General features: G+C 40.0%; 2 protein-coding genes across 20 annotated transcripts in view; one reads left to right on the forward strand and one right to left on the reverse strand.

The window, feature by feature from the left end:
- Positions 1–7,828, reverse strand: part of SDK2 (sidekick cell adhesion molecule 2) — a 97,405-nt gene extending 89,577 nt beyond the window's left edge. Inside the window, exon 1 of the mRNA XM_053454071.1 lies at positions 7,674–7,828. Coding sequence (XP_053310046.1) covers positions 7,674–7,813 — 140 coding nt within the window. The 5' untranslated portion in view covers positions 7,814–7,828. The remainder of the gene's footprint in view (positions 1–7,673) is intronic.
- Positions 1–12,364, forward strand: part of RPL38 (ribosomal protein L38) — a 265,046-nt gene that overhangs the window by 82,121 nt on the left and 170,561 nt on the right. Inside the window, exon 1 of one of the 19 annotated variants that reach the window (XM_053454048.1) lies at positions 1,989–1,992. The exons of 16 other annotated variants lie outside the window; for them this stretch is intronic. The gene's annotated coding sequence lies outside the window, so the exon portion shown is untranslated. Of the gene's footprint in view, positions 1–1,988; positions 1,993–3,460; positions 3,465–4,456; positions 4,461–12,364 lie in introns of those variants that run through there. 2 more of the 19 variants (XM_053454037.1, XM_053454051.1) reach the window with 2 other exon arrangements.

A 12,364-nucleotide genomic window follows, 5' to 3' on the forward strand; every position in this document is an offset into this window, starting at 1 on the left:
TGTTGTCCAATTGTGATGTGTTACTTTTAATAAAAGCATGGTTACACACTAAAATTGGACCAAAAATACCGGTACAATGCCCAGCCAACCAGTACATGCTGGAATCTGGGTATGCCTGAGATTGCTGTTAACAATCATAATATATCATTTTTTTGTACAATTTTGGTTTGTAACTTACTTTTATAAAAAGTGTGTGGGGGCTCATTTTCAGTTTCGGCTAAGTGAACCCTGAATTTTCGGTTTTGGTCCAGAATTTTCATTTTAGTGCATCCCTAATATAAATAGAACTATTTTATTTTTTACTTATACAGAATCCTGCATTTGTAGTCACAAAACTTTCTAGGCCCAGAAATCAGTGAGAGGAAAAGTAAAGGTTTTGTGTCATTTAATTTATTTTAATCTGCATATTTTATTAAAGGCCATATTTTCTCACAGTGAAAAATGAGTGCGGCCCGCGCACGTATACAATTCTGATGAAGTGGCCCACTGCAGAAAAAACTTGGACGCCCCTGCCCTAATACATCCTCATACCGTGTTACCTGTTTATTCCTTAATACATCCTCATACTGTGTTACCTGTTTATTCCTTAATACATCCTCATACTGTGTTACCTGTTTATTCCTTAATACATCATCATACTGTGTTACCTGTTTATTCCTTAATACATCCTCATACTGTGTTACCTTATATATCTTTTCACCAAATTTAGGTCTTTTACAGCGGGCAATTACTTTCAAGGAATCCATGTATAAAGTGGATATAGAGGCAAAGGTGATAATTGTTAACCTTATTTGCATGTGCCTACCCAGAATCCCTTGTGGTTGTGAAAGCACCATGAGATTTCTGAGGAAAAAGCAAGCCTTCTGGCTTGTCTGGTGTGTGTGGATGAGTGTTTAATAATACTTCTACTTATGTAATGGTACACCAAATTTAGTAAATTTGCAAGGTCTCCTTCCATGCGTGGGAAGTCTGCGCTGATTTCAAAGGGAACTTGAGTTTTCAGGGGAATTGGAAGGATGGGGGCAGGTGTCTGACTTTACTGGGGACAAATCAGGCTCCCTGCTGCAAAACAGGTCTGTGGGCCAGTCGTGAGTGTGATGAGATGTTTTTTGGGTTGCGACTATATGACACCAAGATTCCAGGATGACCCTGGGAATGGAACACCTGTCCGGAATCAGAAGAGGCTGGAAGTAAGTGAAGTATATTTTAGCATATTACGCTCACACAAACACAAAACAGAGTTAGAGCCATCTCGTTTGCTTTAAATCTTCTAAGGAGTTTTTTCTTTCTCTCTATATTGAGAACAAAGAAGCTTTGATACAAATAGCTGCTTCGTTAAATCTTCCTAATTAAATAAATGATTAGTTTCAATAGTATGAGAAATTTTTAGTAGTAGAAGCTACTTATCTCTGCGAATGTAAATCCCATCATGTAGCTACAATGCAAGGCCATTGAAACCAATTTTACCAAGAAGGTATTCTCTTCTAGAGACACGGTACCTGGTCAAAGGTAAACACCAGATGTTTTCTTAAAATTATTCCTTAGACCGGAGCGTATCAGCGGTGAAGAATGTAAATAATCACTGTAATCACTGTAAGGGGCTTGCATTTTCTAAGTGACTTGCTTTCTGTAAGTGACCAGTTTGTGCACCACAGCAGAGGCAGAGAAGTGGTATTATAAGTATACCAACAGTGGGTTTGTATCTCAACCAGCAACAAGAGGGTTGAAGGGTTTGTGGTAAAAAAACAAAAAAAAACTGTGTTTTGCATTAACTGTTTGGTTTTTTTTCTCTCCCATTTTCTATAGTGTAATTAGTTAAGGGTGGGGTTTATAGTCAATTAACTGTGTTGCTCTGTATATAAGGAAGTGGTTAAACTCACAGAGCTTGCTCACTGTAAGGGGCTTGCATTTTCTAAGTGACTTGCTTTCTGTAAGTGACCAGTTTGTGCACCACAGCAGTTAGTGCAACACAAGAGTGCAAGAGCAAGGAGGGTAAGTGACATAAAGCAATTGTTTAAATTCTATACTCGCGTCCTTTTATAAAGAATGAGCAAGCTTGGAGATTTCACATCATGCCATATGTATGCATGCTTGGAACAGCAGTTCCTGGGTCCATATCCCTGTGGTAAGTGTGATCAATTGGTCTCTCTGGAAGCTGAGGTTGGTGCTCTGAAGAGGCACATTGAAACACTGAGAGAGATTGACAACCTTGAGAGGAGTCTGTTGCTCACTGAGCAAAGTTTAGATGGGGCCCCTAGCAATGAGGGAGGAGATCAGTCAGAAGGGAGTCAGGCACATAGCTGGGTGACAGTAAGACGTGGTTGCAGTGGGGAAGGGAAGAGGAAGAGGCAAGCCAGCCCAGAGTCTCTCCCTCCCAACAAATTTGCCCTTTTAAGTGAGCATGTTGGGGAGGCAGACTCAGAGGTAGGCTTTGAGGAAAAAGCTGTTCTCCCTAACAGCCGGGAGAGCAGCTCATCCAATGTGCAGGGGATCCGAAAGGAAGGAAAGCCCAGGCAGGTTGTGGTGGTAGGGGATTCAATAATCAGGAAAACAGACAGGGTAATCTGTAGCTCTGATCGCAGCAACCGAATGGTTTGCTGTCTCCCGGGTGCCCGGGTTCGGCATGTTGCGGACAGAGTGGATAGATTATTGGGAGGGGCTGGTGAGGATCCAGCTGTCTTGGTGCACATTGGCACCAATGACATAGTAAGAGGAAGATGGAGTGTCCTAAAAGATAATTTTAGGGACTTGGGTAGTAAGATTAAGAAAAGGACCTCCAAGGTAGTATTCTCAGAGATACTACCTGTGCCATGCGCTACACCAGAAAGGCAGCGGGAGATTAGGCAGCTAAATGCATGGCTGAAGTCTTGGTGTAAGAAGGAGGGCTTTGGGTTCTTAGAGCACTGGGCTGATTTTGCTTTGGGGTACAATCTCTATAGTCGTGATGGATTGCACCTAAATGCAAGAGGGTCCAATGTGCTTGGGGAGAGAATGGTTAGACGGTTGGAGGAGATTTTAAACTAGGAATGGGGGGGGAGGGAATAAATACCGGGTTAGACAGTATAGAAAGGAAAGGCGATTTACTTAGTAACCAGGTGGGTGGATCTGGGGGCTTGGTCTATAAAGATAATAGGGAGAAGCATATGTTTTGCCCCCAAAGCAAGGACAGAAAGTGATTGCAGCATCGGTGTTAAATGACAAGCTAAAGGTCATGTCTACAAATGCTCGCAGTTTAGGGAATAAGATCCATGAACTTGTAACAGTTGTGGCAACTGAGAATGTTGATATAGTGGCTGTTACTGAGACATGGTATAATGAGAAAAATGACTGGGACATATCAATACCGGGGTACTCTTTATATAGAAAAGATAGAAAGGGCAGGAAAGGGGGAGGGGTGGCCCTATATGTGAAAAATAACATAAAATCTAACTTAATACAAGTTGGTGAAGAGAACTTAGAGTCGGTTTGGGTTGCAGTACAATTTGGCAAAAGTAAAGTAACTCGCATAGGTGTGATTTATAGACCCCCAGGACAAGTAGAAGAACTCGATAATCTACTAGTGGAGGAAATAACTAAAATGACAGTGAAGGGGGATGTTATAATCATGGGTGACTTTAATCTCCCTGATGTGAACTGGAAAACGAAAGTAGCTGGTTGTACCAGGAGTGTGGATATTCTAAACTCCTTATTGGGATTATCTTTAAAACAGGTGGTTGAGGAACCAACTCGTAAGGAGGCCACATTGGATTTAGTGTTCACAAATGCAGATTTGTTAACAGATATTTCTGTAGGTGAAAGTTTGGGATCTAGTGATCATCAGTCTGTGTGGTTTAATATACGAACAGTGACTGAGTCACACCACACAAAAACAAAAGTTTTAGATTTTAGAAAAGCTGACTTTTCTAAAATGAGAAAATGTATAGAGGAGTCATTATCAGACTGGCACAATTTAAATGGTGTTCAGGAGAAATGGGATTTTGTAAAAGCTGTTTTATCGAAGATAACAGAAAATTGTATTAGGTTGGTCAGTAAGAGTAAAAAATTAAGGAAACCGCTGTGGTACTCTGCAGAAGTGGCCAAAATCGTGAAAGACAAGAAGTTAGCCTTTAGTAGATACAAAAATACCCAAAGTGAGGAAGATAGACAGATCTATAAAATTAGGCAGAAAGAGGCAAAGAAAGTTATAAAAACTGCCAAATCACAGGCAGAAGAGCGAATTGCCCTATCAGTAAAAAATGGAGATAAAACATTTTTTAGATATATAAATGAGAAAAGGAAAGTTAAACAAGGATTAGTTAGACTAAAAACAAAAGGCATATATGTAGAAGAGGATAAAGGTTTAGCTGACTGCCTCAATGAATATTTCTGTTCAGTTTTTACAGATGAGAATGATGGAATGGGACCTCAGTTGGGAAAAAAGACTGAATCATTTGAAATATGTGAGTTTATCGAGGCGGAGGTTTTACTTCAGTTGTCTAAGGTAAAGACAAATAAGTCGATGGGGCCTGATGGGATACACCCCAAGTTATTAAAAGAGCTTGGGGGTGTACTAGCAAAACCGTTAACTGATATATTTAACGAATCATTGGTAATGGGAGTTGTCCCTGGGGATTGGAAAGTAGCGAATGTTGTGCCTATACACAAAAAAGGCAGTAGGGAGGAGTCGGGCAACTACAGGCCAGTTAGTCTTACATCTGTAGTGGGAAAATTAATGGAAACAATGTTAAAGGAAAGGATTGTTGAACATCTGAAGTCACATGGCTTTCAAGATCAAAAACAACATGGGTTTTCCTCAGGAAGATCTTGCCAAACAAATCTTATTGATTTTTTTGATTGGGTGACTAAAGTAATTGATCAAGGTGGTGCAGTAGACATTGCGTATCTGGATTTCAGTAAGGCCTTTGACACTGTCCCACATAGAAGACTTATAAATAAACTGCAATCTCTGGGTTTAGATCCCAATGTTGTTGAATGGATTAAGGAGTGGCTGAGTGACAGAAAACAGAGGATTGTAGTCAATGGCGTATATTCAGAACAAGGTCTTGTTACCAGTGGGATACCTCAGGGATCTGTACTTGGACCCATTCTCTTTAATATTTTCATTAGTGATATTGCAGATGGTGTTGATGGAAAGGTATGTTTATTTGCCGACGACACAAAAATTTGCAACAGGGTTGATGTTCCTGGAGGAAGAAGCCAAATGGCAAACGATCTAGGTAAGCTGGAAAAATGGTCGGAGCTGTGGCAATTGGCATTTAACGTGGATAAATGCAAAGTAATGCACCTGGGGCATAAAAACCCAAGGGCAGAGTATAGACTATTTGGTACTGTCCTAACCTCAACGTGTGAGGAAAGGGATTTAGGGGTAATTATTTCTGAGGATTTAAAGGTAGGTAGACAATGCAGTAGAGCAGCAGGTAATGCTAGCAGAATGCTTGGTTGTATAGGGAGAGGTATTAGCAGTAGGAAGAGGGAAGTGCTCATGCCGCTGTACAGATCACTGGTGAGACCTCACTTGGAGTATTGTGTACAGTACTGGAGACCATATCTCCAGAAGGATATAGATATGTTGGAGAAAGTGCAGAGAAGGGCTACTAAAATGGTTTATGGATTACAAAATAAACCTTACCAGGACAGGTTAAAGGATCTTAACCCATATAGCCTGGAAAAAAGACGGGACAGGGGGGATATGATAGAAACATTTAAATACTTAAAGGGAATCAACAAAGTAAAGGAAGAAAGTTTATTTAAAAGAAGAAATAAAACCGCAACAAGAGGACACAAGCATAAACTAGAGGGGCAAAGATTTAATGGTAACATCAGAAAATATTACTTTACGGAAAGGGTAGTGGACGCATGGAATAGCCTCCCAGTGGAAGTGGTAGATGTTAATACAGTAAAGTCATTTAAGCAAGCATGGGATAGGCATAATGCCAAGCTAGATATAGGATAAGGGCAAGTACTAAAGGAGAGTACTCAGAGGTTGGGGAGACTGGATGGGCCTTCTGGCTCTTATCTGCCGTCACTTTCTATGTTTCTATGTTTTAAATATGCTATGAAATGTCTAATTATAATGAGTAATATCCATAATTCTGATTGGCATCATTATTTGCATCTATCTATGTTCTGAGTACTTGTCTTTTTACATTTCTACAGACTAATATAGTGAGATATAGTGATCTTCACCACACTAATAATTGCCTTTTCTTTTATTTGTGGTTGCTGAGTGGACTGGAAATTAACTTGTTTGATATTAACACATGCTGTTCATATAAGGCGATATCATTCTGATAAATCTGAGATGTTTATGCAATGTGCTGCTTCACCTGTTGCATTTTTGTATGTGTTCGATCCATAAGCCACTATTCTGAAGGTCGTTTTTTCTGTTTTATCTTTTGCACTGCACAGATCATATAGATATAATATCTTGATTAACTATCGTGGTGATAGAATATCCCATTTTGAGATAAAATATAGGGTATCTCTTTAATTTCATATTGTGGGCGCGATCCTAAAATAATTAAAATTATTTTGTGTATGTGATAAGAATATTGGTTTTGCCTATCTTATCTCATTAATATCCCTAACAACCTACATGGTACAATATTCTAAGTATTCTAACTCTCTTTGATAAGACAAAAGGAAATCGAATGGCATTCCGGCCAATAAGCTGATTCTTGCGCCATTAGCAAGATTTATCTAAATATAGCAAAAGCTCATTTAGTATTTGTACTGCTGGACAATGGTGTTCGCAATGCAGGGGGTTTATGAGTTAATCTGTATTCTTTGCCTTGTACGTGTATGGATTTATACTTTCATACTTGAGAGGTGAGAAGGGATTGTGTGGCTTAAGCTAGACATCTGAGCGACAAGGCGAGGAGAAATGATAATATTACGGCACAATGTTCTACCATGGTGCTGAGGATAGCCAGTACTGGGGATGAGCTTCTACACCGTGGGATTAACAATATGAGCACCAAGTAGAAGTACAATGTACTTGTGTCTATCCTCTTACACTAAACCAACAAGGAGTTAAAAAAAATAAAACTTTTGTCTCATTTTCCTCCTCCCCTGCCTGCTTCTACTGAAGGTGGAAGCATACCTAAGTACACACAGTGTACATCCCATGAAATTAATGGGGGTTCAACTTCCACACTTGCTTGTGGAGAAGCAGGCATGTGCAAGTTTGCAAGTTAAACTTGCGCTTTTTTTAGTACAAAGCATGCGTAGATAGTATACTCAACTAACACTTGAGTAAAAGGGAAGAAGGAAAATGAGACAAAAGTCCAATTTTCCTGCTCAGATCAAATACTAACACGTGCATCAATAAACTGGCAGTTTGTTCCCACTGATGCCACGCTGATATTTCCTGAAGCATAATGTACTTTGTGATGTCATGGGCAGTCATATGACATATACAGTGTCAGAAACTAATACAGAGGACAATGTTTTTCCTCTATGAGAGTTTCCTCTGCGCAGAAAGTGCTACTTTCTTTATATTTTTATAAGTGGGCAATTTGATTCGCCCCATTCTACGGACAAAACAAGCTCAACCCTCTAAGTAACCTTCTAAGACATACAAAAGCTTCTGAAAGACGTTGGTTGTCGCTTGTAGAAGTCATCAATGTATTCTTTATTCTTTTCACATCTCCAAAATACAAAAAAACACTGACCTGTATTCCAGGGAAAATTTGGTGAGCTCCTTCTGATCGTGCAACCATTTGAATTCAAGGGGCCAGCTCCCCTCGGCCATGCAGGTCAGGACTAGACGGTTCCCCTCCAAGTGTACCTGGCTGCGCACTGGCTCAGTCATAAAATATGGAGGTACGTCATCTGAAAAATAGAGGAGGAGCGTGTAAGAACCATCTGCTATAGGGACAGAGTTCAGAAATAACCACCTGATAATTCACAGTAGGGCGCCAACCTGGGAGAGTGCCCAAAATCAAGACTGTCCTGTAAAAACCAGGACAGATGTCATACCCTGTGGATGTTTTGTGGTATAGTAACAGACTCTTGTCCACGTGAATGTATTGTATAATGGAATCCCAACAGGCAAAGGGATAATAAATGCATTTACTGGTGGATGGGAGCCAGGTGGATACAAGTTGTAGTCAGCTCTGTGCCAAACAGTTTTTAATATACTTCTTTATGGAAGTTACGGCGAGCAGTAGATATAAAAACATTAACAAAATGTTAAGGTAATTGAGTTGGGGAAAGATGTGGCATCCACAACCAGAGGAGTGCAATATGAGATCCAGGAATCCATGTTGGGTAAAAACAGCTGATACTCCAAATGCTGTGAACTCCAACTCCCATCATCATCCACTCCCAGCAATCCGAACGTGGCAAACATTCTGAGCTCCAAGAAAAGAGGGACATCTGGGGAGAAAATTGGTATTTTGGGTCCCAACGAGGGACTCTTGGGAGGTGGGCTCCAAGCTGAGCTTGGTGAGAGTTGGAGTGGTGTGGTGGAGGCCGCCTGCCTCTATTCTCTGATGAATACATCACAGAAACTCCAGCGGCTAAACCGATTTCTTATTAATCAAGCAAAAAAGGCAAATTCACACCAAGGCTGCTCTCCTACGCTATCTCGTCTCATGCTACATATAATTTACACCTCATCTGTGGCTTTGCTCAGACTGATATTAGACCATGTTTCATTTTATATTTTCTCTAACCTCTTACCAGGATATATTGGTTGCAATAATATGATACACTGCCGGTTCCTGCCCCATGTTCAGCCTCTACATAATACCAGGGCAGCGTGTAACGAGGTGGGAACCGCATCAGCTTACTAGATGAACGCTGTCCAATTATGTTGTCCTCTAAAGAATAAATCAGTTTATCTCCGTTTAACTTATTAAGTGCCAGCTCAATGCACGACTGAACTTGCTACAATACCAACCAAGCATTGTTCTTCAGGAGGAATGGTCCCTCTCCTTTTTTTCTCCCCTGATTCTCTGCCTTCTAGGAGCTCAGAATGTTATTTAGGTGAATGGCAGCAAAAATAATATCCTAATCCTCTTGTAACTGTTTCATTGCTGGTTTGCGCACCCTAGAGGGAACAGGATATATTCTTTCATTCGATACCATATGTCGGCTTACTTGAACACCGTTCAAGCTGTGTAAATATCACTGTGATGTTTTATTTGTCTTCTCGTCATAAAAAAGCCAAACTAAGCCCCTGGGGTCAGACATGGAAACAATCAAAGATTCCACAGGGAAGGTATTAGAAGCACATATGAAATAGGAGAAATGTACTACAGTAGGAGGTCAGACTCCAGGGAAATGCCAGACACCCCGACTGGGGAGGGAGGGTTAGATGTCAATTCAAATCTGGGTATCGGTTTCAGGTTTAATGACAAATTTATATGATTCATTAAAAACCAGACTCTGTTGAGAATTGGTTCACTGGCTGCTCATAAGGTTTGGAAAACATATTACCTTTAGAGATAGTAAATCACCCTGATCCATTATTATTCTCTTTAATATTATCATCATCATTATTTATAATAGTAATTGTATTATTATTATTATTATAGTTCTATTTTATTTATATAGCATCAACAGTTTCCGCAGCGCTTCTTACAGTCCCTACATTCAAAAGGGTCTGACAAAACAAGAACTGACAAACTAAGACCAACCGATACATTAGGTAAAGAGGGCTCGGCTCACAAGCTTACAGTCTAGAGGATCATAACCCTTGCGCATGTGCTAACATCATTCCAGACCCCCAGCCCCTTAAAATGTAGCAATTGTGCAAAATATGTAGCTAAAATATGATCTTGTGCTGCGAAACACAACCATACTGTAATAATTCAATATTAACAGTTGTGTTCCAACTTTGTCCACTGCCAAAAAAAGTAAGCTCTTGGGATTAGGGATGGAGGTTTGTTTCTGCTCTCATACATAAAAACCCCAGCATTCCGTGCAATCGGAAAACCATTCACAAAATCTACGACGACTCTAATAAAAACCCTTTCTTCACCAGAGCTGTCACGGTATAAGATTCATACGCAGACTGTATGTATATTTGATGAGCTCAGGCTGGCCTCGGAGCGGATCTCAGCCGAGCAAACTCTAAATTGTCAACTTAAACGTTTTAAATGTTTGATGTTCGCTCTCTACACTTCAGGAAACCAATCACCCACGGCTTATACATTCAGGGCCCCACCAGGAATTATTAATCAGAGGCGAGATATTTCATGGGGGCTAGAGAGGAAGGTACAGTTGCTCAAAGGGTTATCTATATTATAACAAATCTTACAGGTACATAGCTGGAATCTGTCGCTACCGAGATAGTACAAGAGACGTTGGGGACAAAATATTTTACTCTGCTCTGTGTACACATCAACAAAACAAAAGTTTTATGATAGCCAATAGAGTATTAAAACCTATCCATATGCTGTTTTACTTAAAAATTCAATGTATTCCAAGCTATTCCTACTTAAAGACTTCTTCACTCCAGCCAACATATACACTTAATACATATGAAAGTATTTATGTTGTACCGTTGCAAAGCCATGGGGGATTCTGCAGAACGTTGGGGGCAAGGGTCTGTTCAAACTCCATACGTATATGCAGAAAGTGCTCCTACTGATTTCAATGGGGAGGGGGGAAGCTGATGCAGCTAAAAAGCTGCAGCTTCTACCTCAGTGCTTTAATTTTATTTTTTGCATATTAAAAAGAGAGTTGGGGTGGCAATCCCTTCACTCAGAGCACATAAAGCAGGGGGCATTTCACCTCTTCACGTGGTTTCTATGTACATATTCACTAATATTCACATCACTTTTTCAGCTCACCCTAAGGTGAGAGAGGTCATATTGACAGCCTTTTCATTCCTTAATGATTAGTACAACTTAAAGTAACAGCTTCACATAAAAAGTAGCACTCTTTTTATTTTTTATTTTGCTGTCATCTAACCTCTCGTCTGTGCCGGTAAAAATGTATCAGGTTCACGTGCAACCTACCCAGAGTTTCACACCTACTTCCTACTTTCTTCGCTAAGACAAATATAGATCTCGCTATTGGGGACAGAACTCAAAGGCCACGTTAACACCTCTGCTGGCTGCAGATGGAGAGGGACAGAGATTAGCCCTTAGAAAGATCTCGTTTAGATAGCAAGCTTTGCAGGGCAGGGACTGACTCCTTCCTGTTATCTGATATAGGGCTACTTGCAACATACAAGCGCTATCGTTGCTCTGAATTACTTGCCCGTGTTATTTGTTGCTGTTTTTCTAAGTAAGCATATATATCTATCAATCCTGGAGGCGTTCTGCAACAAGAGGCCATGTTTTGAAAGCTGAGGATGTCAGGTTTAGAGAAAACGCGAGCAAACACTGAACTGAAAAGGAATGGAAGCTTTTAAAGCTACTTAAAGCAGATCTGTCACTTGTCCCAAACCATTACAGTTCCATGTAATAAACAATCACATATACATCACAGGGAAGGGTAAATTTCTGTAAGAGTTTGGGGTGGTAATATATTAGATGGTGCTGGCTCTGCCAAAGACTTCCACTGATCTCAGCTTAGAATGTTATTTATTATGAATTATTGATTTATATAGAAACATAGAATCTGATGGAAGATCAGACCCATTTGGCCCAATCCAGTTGGTCATTTTTCCTGCTCTAAAGACTCAAATCTTAATCAGTCGTTGGTCTTGTCTTAGATTCAGGAGCCGTATGCCTATGCCATCTTGTAAATTAGTTTTTTTTGTAATGGATACTCTTGTACTTTAAAAGCCAGCTTTGCAACAAAGTGACAAACAAATCCATACTAAATGTCATACGCATTAATTAAAGACACATGAAAAAATGTTAACGCTAATTAAGATGATCTGATGCCGATAATTTCTTCTGTTTCGTCTGATGTGCAAATAGCATTTCGAGAATCCACTGGTGTAATAGGTACAACTAAATGCATATTATCATTTATTGTTTTATATAGCACTTTCATATTCCTCAGCGCTGTTGACTGGGTATATATGATTCTACAACAGATAATTGAACAGCAATAAGCAGACCCTTCTCTTGCCAAGCATGCTTTGGCATCACATTCCAATAGATGCAAAAATTGTCAGGGTTTCTCTGTTAACAACTGTTTGATGTGTAATTTCACGTGTGTTAGCGTCTCTCTGTAACACCAACATGCAAACACTAAACTTCCTTGTAGTTAATCCCTACTGCTTGCATGCAGAGAATTTTTAATCCTGTTTATGTGCAAGGAGAGGAAAAATAAATGAAAAAGGATGAAATGAAAAGGAGGAGGGGGAAAGAAAACCCTATTTTATTGTCCTGGCACAGAGTCAAGATCTTCTGGGGGGGAGGATACTGAATGTTTCTTGAGCTTATTACATAGAGAA

The sequence above is a fragment of the Spea bombifrons genome, chromosome 13, assembly GCF_027358695.1.
Source record: "Spea bombifrons isolate aSpeBom1 chromosome 13, aSpeBom1.2.pri, whole genome shotgun sequence".
In the NCBI taxonomy this organism is placed as follows: Eukaryota; Metazoa; Chordata; class Amphibia; order Anura; family Pelobatidae; genus Spea; species Spea bombifrons.